Source organism: Eptatretus burgeri, chromosome 10 (genome assembly GCF_056783735.1).
Source record: "Eptatretus burgeri isolate ZD-2024b chromosome 10, Ebu_testis_v1, whole genome shotgun sequence".
NCBI classification, from domain to species: domain Eukaryota; kingdom Metazoa; phylum Chordata; class Myxini; order Myxiniformes; family Myxinidae; genus Eptatretus; species Eptatretus burgeri.
In genome coordinates, this window is record NC_140970.1 from 32,026,509 (window position 1) to 32,051,646 (window position 25,138).

Sequence of the window (25,138 nt, forward strand, 5' to 3'; positions counted from 1 at the left end):
AGAGGGTGGAGTCATCAGCAAAGAGGTATGGAGGATTTTCCAGAGAGTGAGAGAGATCATTGATGAAAACCAAAAAAAAGAACTGCGCCCAGAACACTACCTTGAGGAACTCTAGCCTGGACAGGAAGAGGTGATGGGAGAACTCCATTTAGGGCCACATGTTGGCTGCGACAGGAGAGGAAGTCTGCGAGCCATGAGTGGAGATGACTTTGGATACCATAGGAAGAGAGTTTCGTGAGCAGGGCAGGGTGCCAGACCGTATCGAAAACAGGCCATGTCTTGGAAGATGGCTCTGATTTCATGTTCGGCATCGAGTACCTCCATGCATTGTTGGGAGAGCAGAAGCAGCGTATGCAGGGTAGAGTGACCTGGTCTGAATCCAAATTGATGATCGGAAATCAAGCCATGGAGAAGTGGAAGGATTTAATGTCTGAAGCGATGATGGATTCCATGACCTTGCTGATGATTGGGAGAAGGCTGATTGGACTGTAGTTGCAGGGATCTGTTTTTGCTCTTTTTTATGCAGAGCGGTAATGTTTTCTGATTTCAAAGCAGATGACCTTGAGCAAATGAGAGGGTGAATAGAACACACAGAGAGAGACAGAGACAGAGACAGAGACAGAGACAGAGACAGAGACAGAGACAGAGACAGAGACAGAGACAGAGACAGAGACAGAGACAGAGACAGAGAGAGAGAGAGAGAGAGAGAGAGAGAGAGAGAGAGAGAGAGAGAGAGAGAGAGAGCGCAAGAGCAGCAGAGCAGGTTTTTAGGACACGTGAGCTGATGCCATCTGGACTGGTTGCAGAAGGTTCAGTCATGAAGACATCAAAATTCATGTTAGCATACACGTGATGTGATCCAGACGACTCATGGTGGTGGAGAATAAAATGCATATCAAACCCACCAAGATATCTTTGGAACAGTGAAAATAAATCTACCAAGCTCAGAAGACCTTCTGCATCCACTAAAGAGGTTAACACAGTCAAGTCCACTGCATTAAGGAGACTTCAGAAGAAAAGGTTTCTGTGCAGAGATAAAAATGCTTGCTTAACTGCTGGACGAAGTACATTGAAGAGGATATAGAGACATGAACCATGCTAAACAGTTTATGTTATGTATCCCACTAACAGTCCAGATCCGGATTTGTTCTTCACCAAAATCAAATCAATTTGTCATCACAAACCCAACCTGTCCGCAAAGTTTCATCCGAATCCATAAATTACATTTTTAGATATCTTGCTCACAGAGACACACAAACAGGGGTGAAAACATAACCTCGGTCTACCTTCGGCGACGGAGGCAATACGGTTTCCCAATGGGGAAACATATACAAGGCAGGTGGGGGGTTAAAAAAAAAAAACCTTTTGGGACGACCCTCTTATCTCTGGCATAAACACACATCCCGATGGGTTGCTGTTTGTTTTTTTGGAGATCACTTTTCGAGTTGTGGAATTTAAATTGGATGAAAAGTTCTCCCTTCTGGTTGCCTTTCTGTAAGTGGGAAAATCCTATCGGCCAGCAATGATGATGTCAGGTTATGCATTTGTTCAAAGTAGACCTGATGTGATGTGGAGTCGAATAGTTATACAAGCCAAAACAAAAAGCCTTGCGATTTAAAGCTTTTAGTTTATAATCTGACTGACTAACACCCAACTATATTCTGGGAATGAAGCTTTAAAATCGTGGTTTCAACCAAAGTGCAACTTTTGGGTTTTTATTTTTCACTTATTGTTGAGAGATCACAAAGCCACTGCAATCTCTGTAACACTGCATGTACCAGGTAACAGGTAACTTTCACATCACAAAAACATGCACTGGGTTAACTTCCACATCCCGGAAACATGCACATATCCCGCTGGGTTGCTGTTTGTTGACCTTCTGCATCCTGTTTGCTGTTTGTTGACGTTCTGGGTTTTTATTTTTCACTTCTTGTTGAGAGATCACAAAGCCACTGCAATCTCCATAATACTGCATGTACCAGGTAACTTTCACATCCCAGAAACATGCACCCTGGGTTAACGTCCACATGCCAGAATCCAAAACCATTATGTAGTCTCAGGAACATACACCTGGTTAACTTCTACATCCTGAAAACATGCATTGGGTTAACTTCCACATCCCAGAAACATGCACGGGTCTTGGTTATCTTGCGCACCCTGGAAACATGTACTGGGTTAACTTGCACATCCTGGGAAATGCAAAAGAAGAAGGAAAAAAAAAAAACACACTTTGCTCCTTTCCTGCTCCCCCATCTTCTATATCACCATCTCCTGCTCTCCATCCCCTCCTGCAACCCACCAAGATTATGCTAAAATGCCTTTTGTTCTTACATCGGAAACACTTTTATAAATGCTATTGTTGTAAATGTTTGGCTCAACTCGCAAAACAAACAAAACTGCAAAGATGCTTGTGTGCCCAGTATACCAGCAGTCCAACAGTCTGGCACAAGTTTCAGGATGGAGTGGCCTGCACCTGACAATGTAACTCTGGCCTTCCCAGAAACACTGATAAGACTCCATATAAGAATGGGGGCAGTCCCAGGAAAAGGTAAGCCAGCCATGCAATGTCTGATGCAGAGCACTTATCAAAAGATGTTTTTTTTTTTTACTGAAACGGTATCATTCTCCCTTAAATCAACAAAAATGTAAACTGCTCATGGAGCCAACATTCATGTCATCTTGAAACGTTACAATTTTGGACTTACGATGGTGGAAGGAGGTAAGCAGAATGAAATTAACGAAGAGAAGACGCAATGTCGGCTGAGCAAAACCATCTGGTACAATGTGGCCAAGTGGGTTCCTCATTGTGGAGCACTCCATTCTTTGGAAATGCAAAGCTGTCCCCTTTAATTTGCATAATTTAAAGCTACCATGGCTTGAAGGCCAAAAGGCTTGACAAAGTCCAAAGTTTGCAAGCATGGTGTTGAGAAATTTGCCTCAATATGATTACTCATGATCTTTAATCCTTCTCAGTTGCCCCACGGATGTCAAGGTTGAAATAGCAGATCACATCGGATAAATCGCATTTCAAGGGTTTGGAGTATCAAAAGTCCAATCAGCCAGCCTGACGCACCCCTTCAAACGCTGTGCTCATTCGCAAAACTTTGCGGGAACTCCACCAGCCGACAGTTTTGTTGGAATCAACCCGACCAGAGATCACACCCAGAACAGAATTACTTGGAGGTGAGCTTGTTTGAAAATCTATCCGTTGCTCTGGCCCCATAACGATCCATTTTTAGAACATCTGTGATGTCGTTAAATTAACACACACACAACTCGACATTTTGTCTTAAAGACAAAGCCTCACAAAAGGAAGAGGACTTTCCGAGTTTGTCTTTTCGAGGAAATCTAGAGTTGTTTGTTCTTTTGCTCTCTCCGCTCTGCAATTCTCTCAATCTTGGCGATTATGAACTCTCCCAAACACAAATTGTTCTTTGGTGCGCAAAGAATGCATACATTCACACAATGCCATACCACAAGCAAAGCTTGAACAGTACAGAGCCTGTGCCAATAACTTCCAAAGTAGTATTTGTATTTTTGGTCATTGTGAAGGAACCGATTGTATAACAGCGTTTGCTACACTTGTTGCGAGGTGAAGATCAGGTCACAATTCCTGCAATCATATCCTTGAACGGATGGTACCCCTTAAGAGGGAACAGGGTGGTTGGCAGGTTAGTGATAAATGATATGATCCTGAGAAGGGTTATGCAGTGGTTAATCGGTGTTAGGCCACAGGGGAGAGCATTATGGCAGAGTTGGAGCAGAGTTAAAGCAGAGTTAGAACAGCGTTACAGCAGCATTCATCCTCACCCAAGCAAGGCTGGAAGCTTACTCGCGTACTCATGTCCCAAGATTTTCGTGCACATTTGCCAGGAGCTGCGAAGATCAAAATGTAAATAATAATAATACCTACAAAAGAGCAATTTTCATAGTTGAGTACAAGTGACTTTTGACAAAAGAAATGAATGAATGAATGGAATGAATGAATGAGTACGTGACGTTCCAGCAATGAGATCCTTTAACCAGGTTGGAGTTCAGATTCATGATTTTATCCAAATGTAACCATTTGTTTGGTACAGGCCGCAAGCTTTCTGTGCGAAACAAAGCAGACAATGTTTTAGTCTGCAAATCAAACAGCGTCACTGTTACTTACCACCAGTTGAGCTGGGAAGACTGGCCGGCAGGGACTGGCCACTTGTGCCGGATGAGATGCTGGCACTGCGCTGTCTGGGAGACGGGGGAATTTGGTTGACAGAATGTCGTGATGACGGGGACGTAGACGGTATGGCAGTTCTCTTTGCCTGACGTGGTGTGTGCGAAACGTTTACTGGTCGAATCTTGAGACGTGGAGGGCCCAACGAAGGTCCATCTTTAACTTCAGCTGGTATCTTTGCACCTGCCTGGTCGGTAGAAGATGTCGGTCTGATTACATCCCGTCGTGAATATGGTAAGGGCTTCGTTTTTTCATGGAGATGAAGAGGCCGCTGCTTTGCTCCAGGCTGTGGTGTGTTTCCTCGAGTCGGACGAGAAATTGCTGTGGAAGAATTCTGCCCAAATTGTGGCCTTGCAGAATTTGCCGCTACATTTTTATTGGCTTGACGAGTCCTCATGGAGCCGTGTGGCATAGCACCATCCTTTATAGCAGGGTTAGACAAAGTTGCTGGAGAAGATGGGAAAGATCTTGACGGATGGAAAGGATGTTTGCTTTTCGCTTGTGAAGGAGCTGCAGACGTAAACAAACGAAAAAAAAAAATACATTTAACCAATCATTCGCATTCAATTCGTAGAACTTCCATAAACTCACCCCCAAGCAATTCATAATCAAGAAACAAAACTTGTTTTGAAATCTACAAGGTGGATCTCCTTACATTGCCGTGTTGACAAACATTTTCATTCACGTTTCTGAGCCACATACTAATTAAAGAGAAGATTAAACAATGTGAATGGTAGTTTTAGAAACAAACATCATTTAATAATACTTGCCTTGCTCTGGCCTACGAGACCCATGTCCAATTGCTCGTGCCTGCCCTCGTGTTGTGGTTCCTGCAGCAGCTTGGTGAGGAGAGGAACTCGCTACACTTGCAGATTTCAACAACGCACGCCTCACGACAGCAACAGACTTGCTTCTTGCACTGGGTGTCTTGCGAGGAAAAATATACCAAAAATAACATTACCATTCGAGTTCATAATATTCTGCCAAGGCAAAATGAAATGAAACAATTTCAAGAAAATTACTTCTTACCTCAAAAGATGAACCACTTCCCTCTGAGGCCTGCTCCATGCTTTGAGGCCGATTGATACCGCTGATGGTGGTTGCACAAGCACTTGGTTCTCTCTGCCGAGTCGTCCCGCGAGGCGGTGGCAAAATAATATTTTTCCCTCCTGCCGAGCCACCCTTGGCACCAATCCACTGACCTCCCCTCGTTTTTGATCCAGTTTCAACTTCATTTTGACCTTTGATCCCGTTAGTCACATTACGCGGAGGTGTTTGTGCTCCAGGATTAGCCAGCTTCGAGTTCTGGAGGACCTTATGTTCCATATCTACAGCTCTGTCACTTGATGATGCATTTTTCAATATTTCAGGGCATGCCTCCATGATGTCCTCTTGCACTTCTGAAATAACATCTTCACCTTTATCCTCTGGCTGAAAACCATTACTTTTCTCCGATGTATAAGCAGGACATACAAGATGGCGGCAAATATATGCTTCATCGTCCAAGGCCACTGAAGACATGTCAGTTTCCTGTTCATCTTCTTCAACAGGTACTTCTTGTTCTACAACTCTTCCATCAATACTTGGCATAACTTCATCAGCACCCTGAAAGACATTTTCCATGAAGCTCTTTTCTGTTTGGTCATTCGTGGCATCCAGGAAGCTGGCCTCACCATCACTGGAGTCAACACCTGATGGAGAATTATCATGAGGTGTACCGGAATCAAAAGTGACAGACACAGCCTCCTCAGATGTCGTGTCAACATCGCTAATCTGTTTTTCAGAATGACTTTGCTGCATAATTTCTTGGATACCTTTTGTTACTTCCTGTCTGCACTGACTGTGCTTGATCATTTCATCATTAGGCATTTCATGCATGCAAGAGGAGGCAGGCGCTTGTTCAAGATAGCCAATATTGCAGTCAGAGCGTTGTCTTGTGTTATAAAAGGAGGTGGATGCTGGAGCCAGTCGATCGGACGCCATGGTTTTTGTCCAGTCATCATCATCACCAATAGTGTGATCACTAGCTCCAAGGCTAAGTGAAAGCTCTGTTTGGCCACTAATCACATCTCCCTTTGCACCATGCCTCCCTCCAGACAAAAAACCTTCATCCCCTTCATCTGTAGATGATCCACCATGAATATCTGTGGGACCTCGAGGGACTTGAGCTACCTTTTTAAACCCTTCGCTCCGAGTCCCAAATGAGAGTGGATCGCTATCCGACACTAAACTTTCCTCAACTGCTCGGTTGCCAGGACCGAGCCCATTCCTCATACTGCCCACTTCAACGGTAGATCCTGTAGATTGTCGAGCAAAAGTTGCGTCATCAGAAACCTTTTGAGTCTGAACGAGGTTTGTGACAATTTTCTCCACATGCTCATTGCAGGTGGCATTAACAGATCCAACTTTGTTGCCATTTGCATCTGCTTCCATTTCCAGCTTCAGCAGACACAAACACGTCTAATATTCAGTGGCCGACAGGTGCCAAGCATCAGCTCTTTCATCAGCATGTCTGGATTACATGAAAAGTTTCCATCAACCGTAAATATCCAGTTTCTGTGACATCGGAAAGAAAAAACGATTTTCATCAAACACTGCCCCCACCCCCAACCCAATCCCCCTCTCTCCTGTTATGTCCCACTTTGCCCCCACAAAAAGCAATCAACAACAGCTGCTCCTCATCCCAAAGGTATATATACATTTATATATACTCTCTATGACTCCAATGCAGTGCAGGAGGAAGAAAAAATGAAGCTCCACCTCCTCCAGAAATGGCACAACCTGCACACACAAAGAAAAGAAAAAGAAAACATTGCACAAGCCAGTCAGCCATTTGCACAGACATGCCTGTGAAAGTGGGAAGACACAGGAAGGAAAATGGCCAGCAACTGACCCCAGGGCTCAGGGAAAACATCACAATTGAAAGCGATGATGGGACCCCCCCCCCACCCCCACCTTCCTCTTCTCCACTGTACCTCCCCTCCCGGGGTATAATGCATGGCTCGTATCCTGATATGCATCATTCATAATTCATGCTGTTACTGAAACCTTGAGCTTGATCAGAGAGACAGGGCCATTTCAAAGTGAGATACCAAGACCGCATCACGAGAGTCAATCAACATTAATGGCATGAAGTTTTAAAACCTGTTCTTGTGAAAATGAAGACCTTGCAAAAGCTGGAGAGCAACAAGATTTAGCAATAGCAAGGTTCTTCAGTATGCATCAATATGGACAGTATCTGGGAAGGTGAAGGTGTTGACAACTTATCGGTTCTTCGACGTCGCTAGATATGCCTCCGCCAAGAATATTATATAATTATACATACTTGTACCAAGTTTGATTTAAATCCCTGAACCCAGATTCCAAATATTAAATTATTATCGCTGCCAGACCATCTGTCCAAAGAGGTTGAAATTTAAAACATATATTCCCAAGCACTACTAGATCACAAGTCTGAAGACGACAATGGTTCACGAGCGGTATTTGACGATGTCGATTGTTTCAGAAGTCAAGGATGAGACAATGTGATAATGTTTGACCAAGTTATAAAAATGATCAACATGATGTGGTACGAGTGACGGGTTATTAGCTGCAAAATGTCAAAAACCTGATTTCGTTCAACAACTTTCAAAATTTGACCTTTGCATAACCTTTAAAGGTCACAAAACAATGTTGTGGACATTAAAATAAGGAAACAGGAGAAATGCTATGGCTTATTGGAGTTAGTTCGTCGAAGAAGGTCGAAAACTCGGTTCGATCCCCACAACTTTGAAAATTTGACCTTTGTGAACTTTAAAGGTCAAAGGTCAAGGATTATGACCTTTGGTGCAAAACTTCCTCTGGAACATTCCAGGAACAATATAACGTCATATAGGCTATATGGAATTTCGCACTCCTCGGATTAATCATACTTTGATGAAATCAGCGTAAAAACAAACTTGAAGGGGGCGCCACGGGCAAGGTGTTCGAGATAGAGCAAAATGGTTTCAAGACTTTAGGTGGGGAATGACCTCAAGATTATGCATAAAAAATATTGTCATCCAAGCTCTCAAAGTTTGGGCGGTCGTAAGATTTTTATGTCAAAATTCGCAATTTTCTAAGTTTGTGACCTTGTGACCTTGACCTTGGGACGAAAATGAAAAACCGAGCTCCGTGGGGCTATGCAGGTGCCATTGGGCTAACCAAATCCCGAAACCCCTGCCAGATTCAACAAACCCCCGAGGAGAAGGTGCAAATTGAAATCGGCTACCCCCTAAAAACACAATTCGCAATTTTCTAAGTTCGTGACCTTGTGACCTCGACACGAAAATGAAAAAAAAAAAAATCAAGCTCAGTGGGGCTATGCAGGTGCCATTGGGCTAACCAAATACCGAAACCCCTGCCAGATTCGACAAACCCCCTAGGAGAAGATGCAAATTGAAATTGGCTACCCCATAAAAAACGTTTTTTGGGCGTGGCTCTGCCCATAATGGACGCACCACGCCCATTCTCAGGAAAACACAACTAGATCATGATATAAACCTCCCACCAAAATTTTATCAGGATCGGATCAAAACCCACGGAGCTATGCTTGGGACAGACAGACAGACAGACAGACAGACAGACACACACACACCAATAACGAATATAGTGGTCACTTATTTTTTTCGTGAAAATTTTTTTTCGTGAACCAATAATTCTGAAGTTTCATGTCGGTTCAAAAATAAACAATTTCTTCACGATTTTTGTTGAATCCAATGTGGCTGCCAGACTATGTGACCTATTAAATTATTCGTGAACATCCTGGCATCCCCAAGGCTTGGGGAACATGTGGGTGAAGTTCCCCCTCGATTTGTCAAGCTGTTCTGGAAAAGATTTTGAAAGGTTTATTCTGGGAAAACCTTTTTTTAAATCATAGCTGCTAAACCACGTGACCTATTACATCATAATTATCATTAGAACATTCTACAAGAGTCGTCGCACCTATGGTGAAAAATTCATGTTGATCGGATGAGTGGTTGCAAAGAAGAGAGAGAAAATTAGCGCGGACAGACATACGGACAGACAACCCGAAAACACAACGCCTCCGGCGACTTCGTCAGCAGAGGTATAAAATTATTGAATTCAAACAGCCGAGATGAGTTCTCCTTTGTAACTCGATAATGGATCAGACTTGTTTGGAGATTTGCACTTTGGTTATTAAATGAGTAGAGGCGTTGAAGTTTCAAATGCAAGAGCCCACCCTTTTTGGCGGTGCTGTACTTGCAGCCCTTGTGCTAGCAGGTCACGTGCCAGTGAGGGAAGAAAAACCAGGTCACAACTGAACTATGCGAACTAACTTGGCCCTTGTTTACCGACCACAAACAGGGAGGATGCAAAACGGCATTGAAGCACAAAAACAGGAGCGGCAATTACAATTCCCAGAATACAGCCCACTGGGCAGAATTGCTGAACATATGGATTCCATTAAAAGCAGACCCGCAGGCTTAGCGCTTTCAACGAAACAGGCTCGGCCTGACCCCCACTGTTCCGGGGCCTATTTGCGCCGGTTACCATTACAGCTGCACCTCGAGAATTTGATGCCAAGCTAGAGTTTCAAATGAAACGACATGCAACACGATTCTGCAAGATGAGATGCCCTTCAGGTTACAACACAAAGGACTCATCCCGTTAGCACACCGAGGCAGCACAATGGCACCAAAATGTACGAGATTTCAGCAAACAACACAAGACAAGGAACAATGCAGGCATCGTGAATGCGGCGTGGGAAGATGGACTGGGCCATCATGGCAAAGAAACATGACATTATGAGATTCTTCGAGATTCCAAGCTATATTCATTGTACATAACAGGGAAAGTGAAGAGGTTCATAAAATATCTCAAGGAGGGAAGGCAGTCAAAGAACAATTATGTTCCATGACAATTTTCCTGGACTGAGATTCTGAACTGGTACTTTGGGCCAAATGGCCTTTTTGTAATTCGGTTTCCTTGTCCATTTGCCAAAGTTTTATATCCTTTGTGATGGAAAAGTCCAGAAAGCTGGATCGTCAAATTGAACGTACCATTGAGTTCCTGAGCCTTGACCGTGGTATTAATAAGGAAGAGAAAATGAGGAGGTTATGGCCAGTGGAAACAAAGATTTCAGCGATTTTCATTATTTTACTGTATTGCTATCTAATGTTCTAATTGAACAGTGGAGTACAGGACATAGCACAAGACCATTGGGAAACAGTGTATATTTGCACGACACTGGCATGCAAAGCAGAAATCAACACCGTGTATGGGATTTGAACCTGGTATCCCAGCATCACGAGCTGTGCTCAGATAGAAACGCAAGACAAACTAGAACGGCACCCGGCAGAGAGCAAACCTCCACCAGGCTGAACTGTGTACGTTTGTATCCCACTGATTGGCCGGAACTGCATCTCGACCTTAACCAAAATCTATTCGGCTTGGTCTCGTCACCAACTCAAGTCATCCACCAAGTTTTGTCATAACCCGTTCACAACGTTTTGAGATATCATGATTATATATATATATATATATATATATATATATATATATATATATATATATATATATATATATATATATATATATATATATATATATATAAAATCATATTTTGGGCCCCATCTTGGATCTTCTCCAAAATCGAATCAATTTGTCAGCGTCACACAACAAACCTGTTCATAACTTTTTCAGATATCCTGCTCACAGACTGACAGGGGTGAAAACATAACCCCCTTCCACCTTCAGTGGCGGAGTTAACTAACAAGAAACTTTCGGCTTTCAAGCAAAGCAGCATTCAAGAGAAGTGAACAACAAGTCTTTGTGAAGGCCATTATCAACGTGCATCAAAGGACAAGATAAACAATGTATCTTATCAACCAAATGCCGATGAGAGCATGTTTATCGCTGTGGGAAACGAGGTGCAGGTGATGTTTCAGCGTTTGTCCTTCATCAGACCCCCTTTTATTTTATTTCATTTATTTATTTGCTCGAACAAAGGCCCGACGCAAAAAAGAAAAATTAGTTGCACCTCATGTCCCATAATTGTGACAGTGGAGTACAGTTTTATGAATTTTTAATTGATTAATTAAAATAAAATAAAAACAACCTTGATTCGTCCAACACCACTTGCATTGATTGAAAAGGGTGTGCATTTTCAAAATGGATGCAAGTTCCAAAAGACCAAGATCACAAAAAGAGACAAGAAAGGTAAACTCACTCGCTCGCAACTGCAGTGTTGCCCGAGTATGTAACAGTAGATTTGAGACCCGTTTGCGGATTCACTCACTCACTCGCTTTTAACTGGAGAGTGCCACGTGGGTGTATAGATTACATTGGATCTGAGAATGAACAATCTATATTTAAGTAGATCTGCATGCAGACACACAGGTGAGGCAAACAAGCTGCACAGGTTTCACAACCACCACCTGTGCAACACATGTCATTGGTGCGATTTTTGTTTTTTAAAGCTGTAATTTTGATTCAATTTTGATGAACCGTACTCAACGCAGAATGTTGGTGCTACCAAAGAAGTTTCTTGGCAAGGGTTATATTGGTTGGTTTGCCATTGCCTTCCAAGCATTGCTTATCCTTGCTCTATCCTTTTAAATGCTGAACATCAAGCAAGGAAGTAGCACGTACCAGTTTTAAAATCTTTGGTATGACTTGGCCGGGGTTTCAACCACCAACCTCCCAGACTCAGAGCGGACACTCTAACCATGACGCCAACGAGTCTGGTAAGCTATGTAATAGGGCCAATAAAAATAAATGAACGAAAGCCAGGCACAAAATGCTATCTTTTGTTCACTTTCAAGAATACTGGACTTTGACCGAATGGTGTTTGTCGCCGAAAGAAAGAAAGCACAACTTTGGTCCGACGGTGTTTGTCCCCAAAAAGATACAGCACCACTTTCACTCGACTGCGTGTCCCTTAAATGACACATAGTTGAGTGCAATTTCCTACCTCATTGTATTCTTACTCCAAAAAAAACACAAAGACCCTAAGCCAGCACAAGGGATACATTAAAAAAAACATAATAATAATAATAATAATAATAATAATAATAATACTATAGGACCACATGTCCTGAGCCACCTGGATCAGGAGCAACAGTCATTCAAACCCCCCGCAAACCCCCTCAGACCATAATGTTTTTTTTAATGCCGTGAACAAACTTTGGTACAACGTGGGTAATGAAGGTTGTGGTCATGTTTCATTGAAATTGTGTGTGTAGTTTTGAAGAAGAGCGCAAATACCTATTTGGGGGGGTGGGGGGTGGGGACAGTCAAACCTGCTCAAATTTACGGTTGATGGAAGATGTGGCATCTTATGTTTGGTTCCAGCGATAATGACCGAAGTGTTTACAGACTCACTGACTGACTCATTTATGGACACTGCTCGATCGCACAAGCTCACCGGACTAAATTCCAGGTGAGCTAAAAATGGATTTGACAAAACAACAATTCAATGCTTTGGTAATTCTGCCCTTCGTGGCATAACATTGCTGGCAGAAAGATACTTTAACCGAACCCGACCACCTTTTGACGTATATGATGCGAAAGAATGAGAAAGATCAAGTAATCAGGTGAGAGGCAGCCCAGATGTGATTCAAAAATGACCAAACTATGGTCAAAGGTTTTTTTTTTTTTTTTTTGAAAGTGATCGGTGACTCGTGGAGCCTGATGTTGGCGCAGTGGTTCAGGCAGTGGCTTGGGACCCAAAAGGTCCTGAGTTCAAGCTCAGGAACACTGAATTTATATATATATATATATATATATATATATATATATATATATATATATATATATATATATATATATACATATACCAAGCCGAAAACACCAGGGGGTTGACTCAGCCTGCCATCCTTCCGAGGTCGGCGAAATGAGCACCAGTTGTACTGGGCCCGGTGTATGCCCCGGTTAGAATAGGTGTACCATATCCCTGTGTGTCGTAAGAGGCGACCAGGGTTGCGTCAGGAAGGGCATCCAGCATAAAAACCTATGCCAAATCATTATGCGGACAACAAAACGAATTTCCATACCAGATCGGTCGAGGCCAGGGTTACCAACGACCGCCACTGGTGGTCAGCAGGGTACTAGTGGAAATTGTGCTACTGCTGGGCGAAGGAGGAGAAGGAGACGGGGAAGGCGAGTCCGGAGGGAGTGGGAGAGGGGGAAGGGTAGAAGTGTGCAGGTGAGAGTTGGAACTCTGAATGTTGGGACGATGACTGGCAAAGGCCGAGAGTTGGCTGATATGATGGAGAGAAGAAAGGTGGACATACTGTGTGTACAAGAGACCAAGTGGATGGGGAGTAAGGCGAGGAGCATTGGAGGTGGTTTCAAACTGTTCTACCATGGTGTGGATGGGAGGAGAAATGGTGTCGGGGTAATCCTGAAGGAAGATTATGTCAAGAGGGTATTGGAGGTGAGGAGAGTGTCTGACCGAGTGATGAGTGTGAAATTGGAAATTGAAGGGGTGATGATGAATGTCATCAGTGCATATGCCCCACATATGGGGTGTGAGATGGAGTATAAAGAAGATTTCTGGAGTGAGTTAGATGAAGTGGTGGAGAGTGTATCCAAGGATGAAAGAGTGGTGATTGGAGCAGATTTCAATGGGCATGTTGGGGAAGGGAATAAAGAGGATGAGGAGGTGATGGGTAGGTACGGTCTCAACAAGAGAAATGTGGAAGGGCAAATGGTGGTAGAGTTTGCAAAAAGAATGGAAATGGCAGTGGTAAATACGTATTTCAAGAAGAAGGAGGAACACAGGGTGACATACAAGAGTGGAGGAAAGTGCACACAGGTGGATTACATCTTAAGCAGGAGATGCAACCTGAAAGAGATTAGTGACTGTAAGGTTGTGGCAGGGGAGAGTGTAGCTCGACAGCATCGATTGGTGGTCTGTAGGATGACTTTAGAGGTGAGGTTGAGGAAGAGAGTGAGGGCTGAACCAAGGACCAGATGGTGGAAGCTGAAGGAGGAAGACTGTTGCGTGAAATTTAGGGAGGAGGCGAGACAGGCGTTGGATGGTGGTAAAGATGGGTGGGATGATTGGACAACTACAGCAGAAGTGGTGAGGGAGATAGCTGGGAAGGTACTTGGTGTGACATCTGGACAGAGGAAGGAAGATAAGGAGACTTGGTGGTGGAACGAGGAAGTACAGGAAAGTACAAGGAAGAAGAGGTTGGTGAAATGGAAGTGGGATAGTCAGAGAGATGAAGAAAGTAGGCAGGAGTACAAGGAGTGGTGGCAAAATTCAAAAAAGAGGTGGCAAAAGCCAAGGAAAAGACAGATGACGAGCTGTATGAGAAGTTGGATACAAAAGAAGGGGAAAAGGATTTATACCGATTGGCAAGACAGAAGGACCGAGCTGGGAAGGATGTGCTGCAGGTTCGGGTGATAAAGGACGCAAATGGGAATGTGCTGACGAGCGAGGAGAGTGTGTTGAAAAGGTGGATGGAGTACTTTGAGGAGCTGATGAATGAAGAAAATGAGAGAGAGAAAAGGTTGGAAGAGGTGGAGATCGTGAATCTGGAAGTGGGGTGGATCAGTAAGGATGAAGTGAGGACTGCTATGAAAAGGATGAAAAGTGGAAAGGCGGTTGGCCCAGATGGTATACCAGTGGAGGCATGGAAGTGCTAAGGAGAGATGGCAGTGGGGTTGTTAACCAGATTGTTTAATAAAGTCTTGGAAAGTGAGAGGATGCCGGAGGAGTGGAGATTAAGTGTACTGGTTCCGATTTTCAAGAATAAGGGTGATGTGCAGAGCTGTGGAAATTACAGAGGGATAAAGTTAAGCCACACTATGAAGGTGTGGGAAAGAGTAGTGGAAGCTAGGTTGAGAGGAGAGGTGACGATCTGTGAGCAGCAATATGGGTTTATGCCAGGAAAGAGCACCACTGATGCGATGTTTGCTTTGAGAATGTTGATGGAGAAGTACAGGGAAGGCCAGAAGGAGTTACATTGTGTGTTTGTGGATTTGGAGAAAGCTTATGATGGGGTGCCAAGAGAGGAGTTGTGGCATTGTATGAGGAAGTCGGGAGTGGTGGAGAAGTATGTGAGGATTGTGCAGGATATGTATGAGGACAGTGTGACAGCGGTGAGGTGTGCGGTCAGAATGACGGACCGGTTTAAGGTAAAAGTGAGGTTGCACCAAGGATCGACTCTGAGCCCTTTCCTGTTTGCAATGGTGATGGACAGGTTGACGGACGAGATCAGACTGGAGTCTCCATGGACTATGATGTTCGCGGATGACATCATGATCTGTAGGGAGAGTAGGGAGCAGGCTGAGGCGAGCCTCGAGAGGTGGAGGTACGCACTGGAGAGAAGGGGAATGATAGTCAGTCGGAGTAAGACGGAGTGCATGTGCGTAAATGAGAGGGAGGGTGGTGGTATGGTGCGGTTGCAAGGAGTTGAGCTGGGGAAGGTGGATTGGTTTAAATACTTGGGATCAACTGTTCAAAGTAACGGAGAGTGTGGGAGAGAAGTGAAAAGGAGAGTGCAGGCAGGATGGAGTGGGTGGAGAAGAGTTGCAGGAGTGATTTGTGACAGAAGGGTAGCTGCAAGAGTGAAGGGGAAAGTATACAAGACGGTAGTGAGACCAGCTATGTTGTATGGTTTGGAGGCGGTGGCGCTAACAAAAAGACAGGAAGCGGAGCTGGAGGTGGCAGAGTTAAAGATGCTGCGATTCTCGTTGGGAGTGACGAGGATGGACAGGATTAGAAATGAGTATATTAGAGGGACAGCGCAGGTTGGACGGTTTGGAGACAAAGTGAGAGAGGCGAGATTGAGATGGTTTGGACATGTGCACAGGAGGGAAACGGAGTATATCGGGAGAAGGATATTGAAGATGGAGCCGCCAGGCAGGAGGAGAAGAGGAAGGCCAAAGAAGAGGTTCATGGATACGGTGAGGGCGGACATGCGGGTGGTTGTAGTGTCAATGGAAGATGTGGAGGATAGAGCGAAATGGAGACGGTTGATCCGATGTGGCGACTCCCAACGGGAGCTGGCCGAAAGAAGAAGAAGAAGATCGATGACTCGTGGAGGAGCTTGTATCGCGATCACATACAAAACATGGACGTGGAGACATCCGTGTACTTGCACGTGAATTAAAAGCACTTCAACAGATAATGCTGTAGGATTTGAACCTGCTATTCCAGAATCGTGAGCAATGCGTTCATATGGGGATGCTAAACAGGCCATCCGTTGAGTTGATGAAAGAAACAGGGCTGAATCATGAAAATGGAGGAATACCAATCAATGGCAAAATCCACACACCTGCGTGTGACGATACGAGCTACGCTGAAATGAGCAGCCCCGACATGCATGTATAACGCAGGAGCTACGATGGGGCAAGTTAAAGCGTACAGGTGGTTACACTCGCATCCTACTTGATCACTCACAGTCCATGGTCAAGGGCACAGCACGTACCACTCATGGTTTGTGTCGGAAAGAAATGCAGAGGCTGAACTGTGCCCTTCCGAGCGTTCGCATCAGGCAAACTCATCAAGGCACTCTCATTAACCAGCCGAACACAACACCTTCGGCCACGAATTGTCTTTCTATGAAAAATGGCTTCCGAGGCACCAGCACACACACATCGTACGTTTCTCAATCACACCTACTGTGCCTACTGCCCCCCTCCTCTTGAAGCAAGGAATGCAAGCCCAGTAATGTCCCGATAGCAACATAACGCCATTACCATGACTAAGTAATGAATGGAAAACATCCAGTGCGCCTGCTGTACCAGATGAGAAGATCGTGACAGAGCCAAGATTGTCATTCAGAATGAACAACGGTGGCATTTTCAAATCTGTACAGATGTGTGTATATATATATATATATATATATATATATATATATATATATATATATATATATATATATATATATATATATATATATATATATATATATATATATATATATATTTATGAGACAAACAGCTCAGACAAAGAAAAGCAGGTCGTCTTTTTGAATTGATTTTTTTTGTACTGTACCGTCAAAAACCGTAGCTGTTCGTGGAGCACAAATATTTTATCGCAACCCTTGCGACTTGTTTGCGCATCAATCAATCATAAGCACCCGTGAAAGAGGTTACATTTCAAAGCTTTACCTATTGCTGTTAAATAATTAATAGATAAACCTCGGTGACGCAGATGTCTGGCTCATGTGGGTCATGGAAAGAAATTGGCTCGGAACCAACAACGGTTACAGTCTGAGGGTGGCGAGCATCGACGACCGCTTGCTTTTTGAACGATCTTCGGGTCCACCTCGAGTGATGCTGTGACGCCACATGGAGCTGACGGTTTACAGCTCCTCGAGCTTTAAACATGTCGCGACTCGTACTGTGAAGATGCAAATGGTGACGTTTCGCTCACTGCACGGATTCTTTGTATTTCATAGTCTTTTCACCTATAAATCCGAAGAATTTGGTGTAGTCTTGCCTTCACTCTGCGTGTCGACGGCATTACTGCTTGCGGCGAAAATAATGTTACTAAATCCCACTTATGAACAGTCTACTCTTCCAGCAGAAGCTTCATGCAATGCGCACAACAAACATAACATGACGACATTGTGACCAAGGTGACAATGGTGATGGGATCCTGAAGTCGTTTAGAAAAGTGAGGCCACACTTTGGCACTTGAGCATAGCACGGCGCCGATCATGGCACAGATGACAAGTGGATACTACAAAACAAGACGTGGGCATTTGGCAGGAATTACAGGTGAATATGTCATGGAAAAACTGACCAATGTATGGCTTTCTGAATGAGACAAAGTAACACTGGTTTCACTCAAACATATCGGAGATGTTCCAGCAACAGCACCATCCTTACCCTCAGCTGGGGTACCGTGGGACACAAACTGTACAACGTACAAGTCAGGATATCATAATGCTCCTGTTCGCTCAGCATGACCCACGATTGAAATCAGGTCTCAGCAAATTCACCTCATTCTAGCCTATGACACTTTTATGTGGCATCTTTCCTCTAAATACATAGTAATTGTATGCCCTCAAAGTTAAAGTATCAATCGTTTCCATGTTTAAGGCCAAATAATTTGGGTCGGTGCCTCGCAGGTCCAAAATGTTTTTGCATTGTTGATATTGATCATAGTCTCATTGAAAAAGAAGTTCAAAATTTAAACTTATTTGAATGAATCACTAAATAGCAACAATATTTTGATATTTACTCGATGAAAAATGAAATTATTCAAGACGATGCAATCCAGTTCACCTTCCAAATAAATTGCTTCATCTGTGAAGTTTCAATGTTACCACATTTTAAGTCAGTGCCCCTTTCCCTACCCTCGTACGCCTCCTCCCTCTACCCCCTCCACAGAATTTTTTTAAAGTTTTCAATCAATCCAATTATATGCCCAGGACATGCATAGAAGATTGCCTTTAATTTACAATGACGCACACGAGCGTGCCCACCCTTTTACAACTGCATCATATCTCCATGGAGTGAATCAATCAAGGGCCTCAACCAACTGGTTTTGTATTTATTATTTTCATTCCGAAACTCTTAGGGTTGGCAAGTTTTTCCTCGGATAGGTCAGAAAGCAGAAACAAAGGCATTTTATGTGTGCCCGGACATGCGAGAAAATACAATTAGCCAAACAAGATGAAGCATCGAACAATATAGAGCCTCACTAGGGGATAGAGATTACATTGGATGAGAACCAGTGCAGACTCACTGACTTCACAGAATCAGGTGTGGCTCACAGGGAACGAATACATAATAATCCCTGAGAGCAGTGGTTCTAAAATCCTTGTTGTCTCGATCCCTTTCGAGATTGTGCATATTAAAAACTCAGATTGGATGAAAAATTCATTTTTATAATTGACTATATTATTTTTTTTAATGTAAAATTTATTAATGTTATTTCATTGCTCTGTAAGCCTGGTGTTGGCTTAGTGGTTAGTGCGGCTAGCTTGGGGTCATCGAGTCCTGAGTTCGAGCCCCGTTGGCCACTGAATTAACACCAGGTGGGGTTGACTCAGCCTTTCATCCTTCCAAGGTCGGCAAAACGAGTACCGGCTTTCTGGGACGACTGAGCCATTAGAGTATCCTGCGTCGGAGTGGCGACCCGTCCAAGATTGTGCCCGATAGCCCAGGAGACCGCTTCGGCAGCACCGACGCTCTGTACAGAGTATGGTCCCAACAGATGGGATGGATGGTGTTGACTCAGCCTGTAATCCTTCCAAGGTTGGCAAAATGAGTGCCAGTGTACTGGTATAGGGGCACAGCATCAGCGGCATCGTAGCGCCCCAACAAAATGATAGCTACCCGGCAGCCAAGCTACCATACGCAAGAAGATTGCTGTGAAAAGCTGCACGAGTGATGCAATTGTTGAAACGCATTTGAATGCATGATATAGATCGTGGTAGATCGTCTCGAACTTGGACACAATGCACACTGAAGGTAGAAATTCAATTCATGGCTAAATTTGATGTAAAAAAAAGAAAGAAAAGGTTATGGTCAAGTTAGACAATTTTGTCAAACTGGGCCCAATGCCATTCGGCCGAGCAGCATAACTCAAACAACTGGCGATGTGGACAAGCACATTTATGAACGAGCGTGGCTAACTTGCAAATAATTCACATTCAAGGGACAAAATAAACTTGTGTTTATACAAACAGGTTATGGTCACATGAGACAACTTTGTCCAAGTGCAACAATGCTGCTTGGGGAGCAATATTAAAGTTAGTCTGCCTGCAGACTCGCTGGCACACTGAATGACACGTATGCACATGATTATACACACACACACACACACACACACACACACACACACACACACACACACACACACACACACACACACACACACACACACACACACACACACACCTTGGGGAACAGGCAATGAGTGAAGCAAATAAATAACATTCGGAACACAAACAAGTACATGTACACACGCATGCAAAAATAAACTGGAGAGTTTACAGAACACATTACCCCACGCAGTCTTGAGAAAAAGGATACGGGCGAGGTCCGCAAGCGGCAAATTTGATTGGTTCAAATTTGCCGTGATGAAGTAAAGTTCCTTAATATTTTGTACAAGTACTGCTAAATGAAAGGGTTTAAGTGTCAAAAGGTGATTTGTGTATTACAGCGTTCGAGCAGATAATTCAATCGAAATGAAAAGTAGATTTTAAACGTCGTAGGAAAAAATATATTTTCGTTAGTTTATCGCCGTTGCTGCAGCGTCTTTCACACCACCTTATTCAACAGGTTACTTTGTTTCTTCATGCCTGCTGCTTGTGTCCTTTATGAAGTCCTTGAGAACAGTAAGTTTCCTGTTTGGAATGTTTTCAATTTTGTTTAAGTGGCAGACAAGCAGACCGCGTAAAAAAATGATGTCACTCCTCTCTGGGCATGTACGATTGTGACAAATTCAGAGACAAAGTACTGATAAATCGCAGGTTTTTGTTTTTTTTGATTAGTGTTCAAAATATAACATAAGATTGAAATAGTTGTTTCTTGATCATTAAGTGATGTTTGTGGAGACAGATGGACAACGAACCAATTGCTTAGCCCCGCTTTCGCTTTGCGTGTGCGGGGTAAAAAGCACAATCGCACAGAAGTACGCACGTACATGCACGCGCATGCACTCGGTTCTGCCTTTTATCGAAATGCACAGTCAAAAAAAATTATACAATACATTTCCGATATAGTTGTGTCATTAGCGAGCCGACACTCCATCATTATGTGCCGCTCACAATCCTGATAATCACTCCATCTTTATCACAAGCCTCAAGCTATTAACTATCGTGGGAATTCTCAAACAAGAACGAGGACGGCAAAAACGAGGACGATGGACATGAAAGTGCTCGTCCACAACAAGCACCTGCGAAAAGGACAACTCGCTCTCCGATGCAATCCCCCGACGAAGGCTTTACTGCGGCCGAAACGCCACGCTGAGCCCTTGTATGTGTGATCGCATTCAACCAGGGTTCGTGCTTTCTTTTTACATTCTTTGGATTTCTTGGCAAAATGTGTCGATTTCTCCAAAACGGCAACATGTTTTTCTCTCGAGCCTTGTGGCAAGAATATCAGGGCCGTATGCGTTACCAAGGGCGATCGTAGTCGTCACGAACAGGGTGTCAACGAAGCAGTATGGTGAGAGCGGCAATGGTAAATGAAATAAATAAATTTTAAACACCACGAGAATTGGAGAGGGGGTGGCACTAAAGTGGAACACCTTGGTTCAACTTGCATGCGGACAGGTGTGTTTATGAGAAATGGATCTTTGTATGAGACGTGTAAACGTAATGGCTTCTGTTTCAATTTCACCAGAGTGTTCTACAAATAACGTACAGAGCGCTCAGGGAGTTCTCTAATCACCTAGGATGTGAGAAGCGAAAAACAAGCCCGTTATTGCCGAATGACGGGGCCCACCTGGGATTAGTCACCTTACAGGACCCGCCGGATTGGCCGCAAAAGGATCTGGAACTCAGCAAGTGTGACCAACTACGAAGCCACACAAAAAGTTGAAGGGTTCAGCAGGACTGCCGGACATGACTTCTTCAAAAGGTGGTGTTAGCAGAGAGCATCAGAGAAGATCCACCTGAAATGTTTGGGAACGTCTCCCACCCCACAGGACCCGCCGGATTGGCCGCAAAAGGATCTGGAACTCAGCAAGTGTGACCAACTACGAAGCCACACAAAAAGTTGAAGGGTTCAGCAGGACTGCCGGACAAGACTTCTTCAAAAGGTGGTGTTAGCAGAGAGCATCAGAGAAGATCCACCTGAAATGTTTGGGAACGTCTCCCACCCCCAACACCATAAAACCATGGAGTAAAGCAACAGGACTCCCCATCAGGGTGTTTATTCTGCTCTCTCTCCTCCATGAGCCTCGACTTTTGCATAAAAAAATATATAAAGACGATAAATCATTACCATCACACCAGGTGACAATAAATTGCAGGGGTCAAGGGACTGGTTTGCAACCTTCGACGACCATGAACAACACAATTATCCTTTGAAGTGCCAACATATCCGTGGGGTGTGTGTGGGGCAGGGGGGCGAGGGGGGATTCAAGACAATCCAGGTCAAAAGCAAATCGCGTTTTGGATCAAGCCCAACAATTAAGGACTCGATCAATTAGGGAATCTGATTAGACGGCAATTACTTTCAAAGAGAGCTTCGTTGATTGAGCAAGTCTCCTATGAACACCCAACCATCATGGGGTTTAACAGCTCGTAATGTAATAACTATTTCACGGAGTTCGACCCACCCTCAGGACACACCCGGACGTCAGACATTGCACAACCAGGTAAAAGGTGTGAAGTTACCATAGTTACACTAAAAAAAAAAGAAGAAACAACAACAACAACAGGCATGTGCAGAGTTGTCCTTGGAGCACGAGGAAGACACCTGCGTTTAAGTGAAGTACGGTGCACGTGCTGCACGGTATATCGGCGGACGCCGTGCGTTTCGGGCTCCGTACGGGGATCGTCCGTGTACGGTGGTGCAGTGCGCGTGCCGACAGGGTCCTCAGTCGGAGCACGGAAGAGCAACACGACAGCCTACCTCAATCGGTCACTGTCGCAAGCGTTACGACACGACACAGCAAAGCACAATCGGCGTGCTGTGCAATGTACGCACAAAACGGCGGGATGTAGAAACGAGCAAATCACTGCAGCGCCATTCACCGGGCGAGCACCGTCCGTGTAAGCACGGTAAACACACGCACCTCAAACCGAACGAACGTCTTGCCTTGCCTTGCCTTGCACGGTCGTTTCCGAAAGCCTCCCTCACACGACCCGCTGAGCTCCGTACCTCAGAGACGCGCGCGGACCGATTCACCCCTGATAGGCCGGAACTCTCCGCCCACGTCCCGCCCCTCTATCCCGACGCGTGCGGAAGTGACGTCATCATGGCGTGCTGAGGAATGGCATCAAGGAACGAACTCGCACCTCATCCCAAGCGGAGGATTTCAACCAAAATATTGGAATCAAGAGACGCGGAATGGAAACGGTTCAAATGGCGCGTGGCTGTTTATTGGAGTACACAACACACACCAAACATAAGAAAAAAAAAGTGGGAGCACGTCTCTCCCCCTCCCCTCAAGATAAAAAAAAAATAATAATAAACAACGCCATTTACTTGATCTTACAGCAGAACCAAGGTTTCGTTTTAATTATTTTTTATAGATTACTCTGCAAAAGGAATACGAGCACAACAGCAAACTGCAGCAATACACCTCCCCCACCCCCCCCCGCCCTTTTGAATCACCAATCACTGCTCCCACCCCCTACAACAACAACAACAACAACAACAACAACAACAAGAAAATACAATATATGCATAAAAGGAAGAACAATGAGCCTAACCATTTAAGTTTGCTTTTCCCTTTAAAAAAGTCAATAGAGAGGGGAGAGGGGAGAGGGAGGGTGGAGTGTGGATTTGCAGACTCATCTCCATGGAGTATGGGTCAACATTTCAAACATCTTGGGGAGGAATCAAACACTTGGGGGAAAAAAAAAAACATTAAAAAAAAAACACCAAAAAGTGCGGTAAGCTTGCAAAAGTAACACTAACGAACGATAGGCAGAGACGCCGGCTTTCTACCACTTCGATATACAGATCCGAGCAGGTCATCCAAAACGACCTCAACTGCACGGACCTCACACGACTGATGAAATAGTCAGAAAATGGGAGCACACAAAAAAAATAAATCCTTTTATTACTCGGCACGTCATCCTCAGCTCCTTGCCGAACTACCCTGATGATGTACAAGTCAGAATCACGAGCACAAGACTGAGGGTCAGAAACAGGACCGAGAAACAATCACAAAGTAGCTCAGTGGAAAACCATCTGGCGCCAACGGCGATCATCCAGGAAAGGCCACAGAGCCTTGCGCAGGCCTATCCGAAGAGGCGTGTGTTGTCCAATGCCCAGGAGCTCGAGCGCTGAGAAGTCAAGAGTCGCATCACGGGGTCGTTGCACGTGACCTGTTGGTTCTTCCGTCACCTGTAAATCGATGGGGGTAAAGGGAGGGAAAATGATAACTGATGGGTGACGAGTGTTGCCAGTTTTTGAGAAACTTAAAGCTGTACAGGTGATTAAAACAAAGGTGAGCTTACAAACTTGTCTACAGCACCAGCACAATGGTATGGCTGGATCCTGAGCACCTCAACAATGATAAGAATTAAACACAGCAACAACCTCACACAGTGGCATCAAATCAACTTGGATAAATAAAACTCAGTACAAGTAAACCCATTTAACCAAAATAAGGTCACAAAGTCATGATATTTTATTGAATGTGATCAAAGGTTCAAGCAGAATTACACATGGATTACATGTGATCACATATTTTAATTCTGATGTACCATACTCTTTACAGAGCGGTGATGCTGCCGAGGAAGCTTCTTGGCAAGTGTTATACTGGGTGGAATGCCATTGCCTTCCCAGTAGTAGTTATGGCAGGAATTTGGCTATGGTGCTGGCGATAGCTCGCCTATTCTTCGCGAAGGACACCGTAAAATCTTTAACGCCCACCAACTAATGCCAGCAGACGGGATGTTGCATCCAACACATGAAAGAACCCTGAAGTTTAGATATTTCCATCATGATTCTGTTTAGTTAGGTTACTCATCCCCTCGTATCAGGGACAGGGACATGCGTTGAGATTGTAGCTTGAACCTTCCCGGTTTCCCCATTGTTCTCTACCTCATTCCCAAACATTCATTTTCCAACTCTGTATTCAAACCTCATTCCCAAACCTTCATTTTCCGACAATTGCACTCGAACCACCATTCTCATGCTTCATTTCCAAATGTCATTCTCAAACCACTTCACCTCATCAGTATTTCAACCAAGTAATCACCATTCTCACATTGCAATTGTCATAAATCCTTCGCCACTCCAGCATTCCAGTCATCGCAGATGCAAAACGGTGCATCATCAAGCAAA

At 44.2% G+C, this 25,138-nt stretch overlaps 2 protein-coding genes across 9 annotated transcripts in view; both read right to left on the reverse strand.

Annotated features, from left to right (window-relative positions):
• Window positions 1-23,078, reverse strand: part of LOC147018245 (uncharacterized) — a 72,651-nt gene extending 49,573 nt beyond the window's left edge. The window contains exons 1-6 of one of the 8 annotated variants that reach the window (XM_085897768.1): window positions 22,947-23,078; window positions 6,913-6,994; window positions 5,243-6,769; window positions 4,984-5,140; window positions 4,154-4,723; window positions 3,811-3,876 (exon numbers count right to left, since the gene is read on the reverse strand). In XM_085897768.1, the coding sequence (XP_085753894.1) occupies window positions 3,811-3,876; window positions 4,154-4,723; window positions 4,984-5,140; window positions 5,243-6,646 (2,197 nt within the window). In that variant the 5' untranslated portion in view covers window positions 6,647-6,769; window positions 6,913-6,994; window positions 22,947-23,078. Of the gene's footprint in view, window positions 1-3,810; window positions 3,877-4,153; window positions 4,724-4,983; window positions 5,141-5,242; window positions 6,995-22,913 lie in introns of all 8 variants that reach the window. The other 7 variants (XM_085897766.1, XM_085897763.1, XM_085897767.1 and 4 more) reach the window with 7 other exon arrangements.
• Window positions 23,079-23,193: 115 nt separating this feature from the next.
• Window positions 23,194-25,138, reverse strand: part of MAT2B (methionine adenosyltransferase 2 non-catalytic beta subunit) — a 39,805-nt gene continuing 37,860 nt past the window's right edge. Inside the window, exon 7 of the mRNA XM_085897770.1 lies at window positions 23,194-24,193. Coding sequence (XP_085753896.1) covers window positions 24,023-24,193 — 171 coding nt within the window. The 3' untranslated portion in view covers window positions 23,194-24,022. The remainder of the gene's footprint in view (window positions 24,194-25,138) is intronic.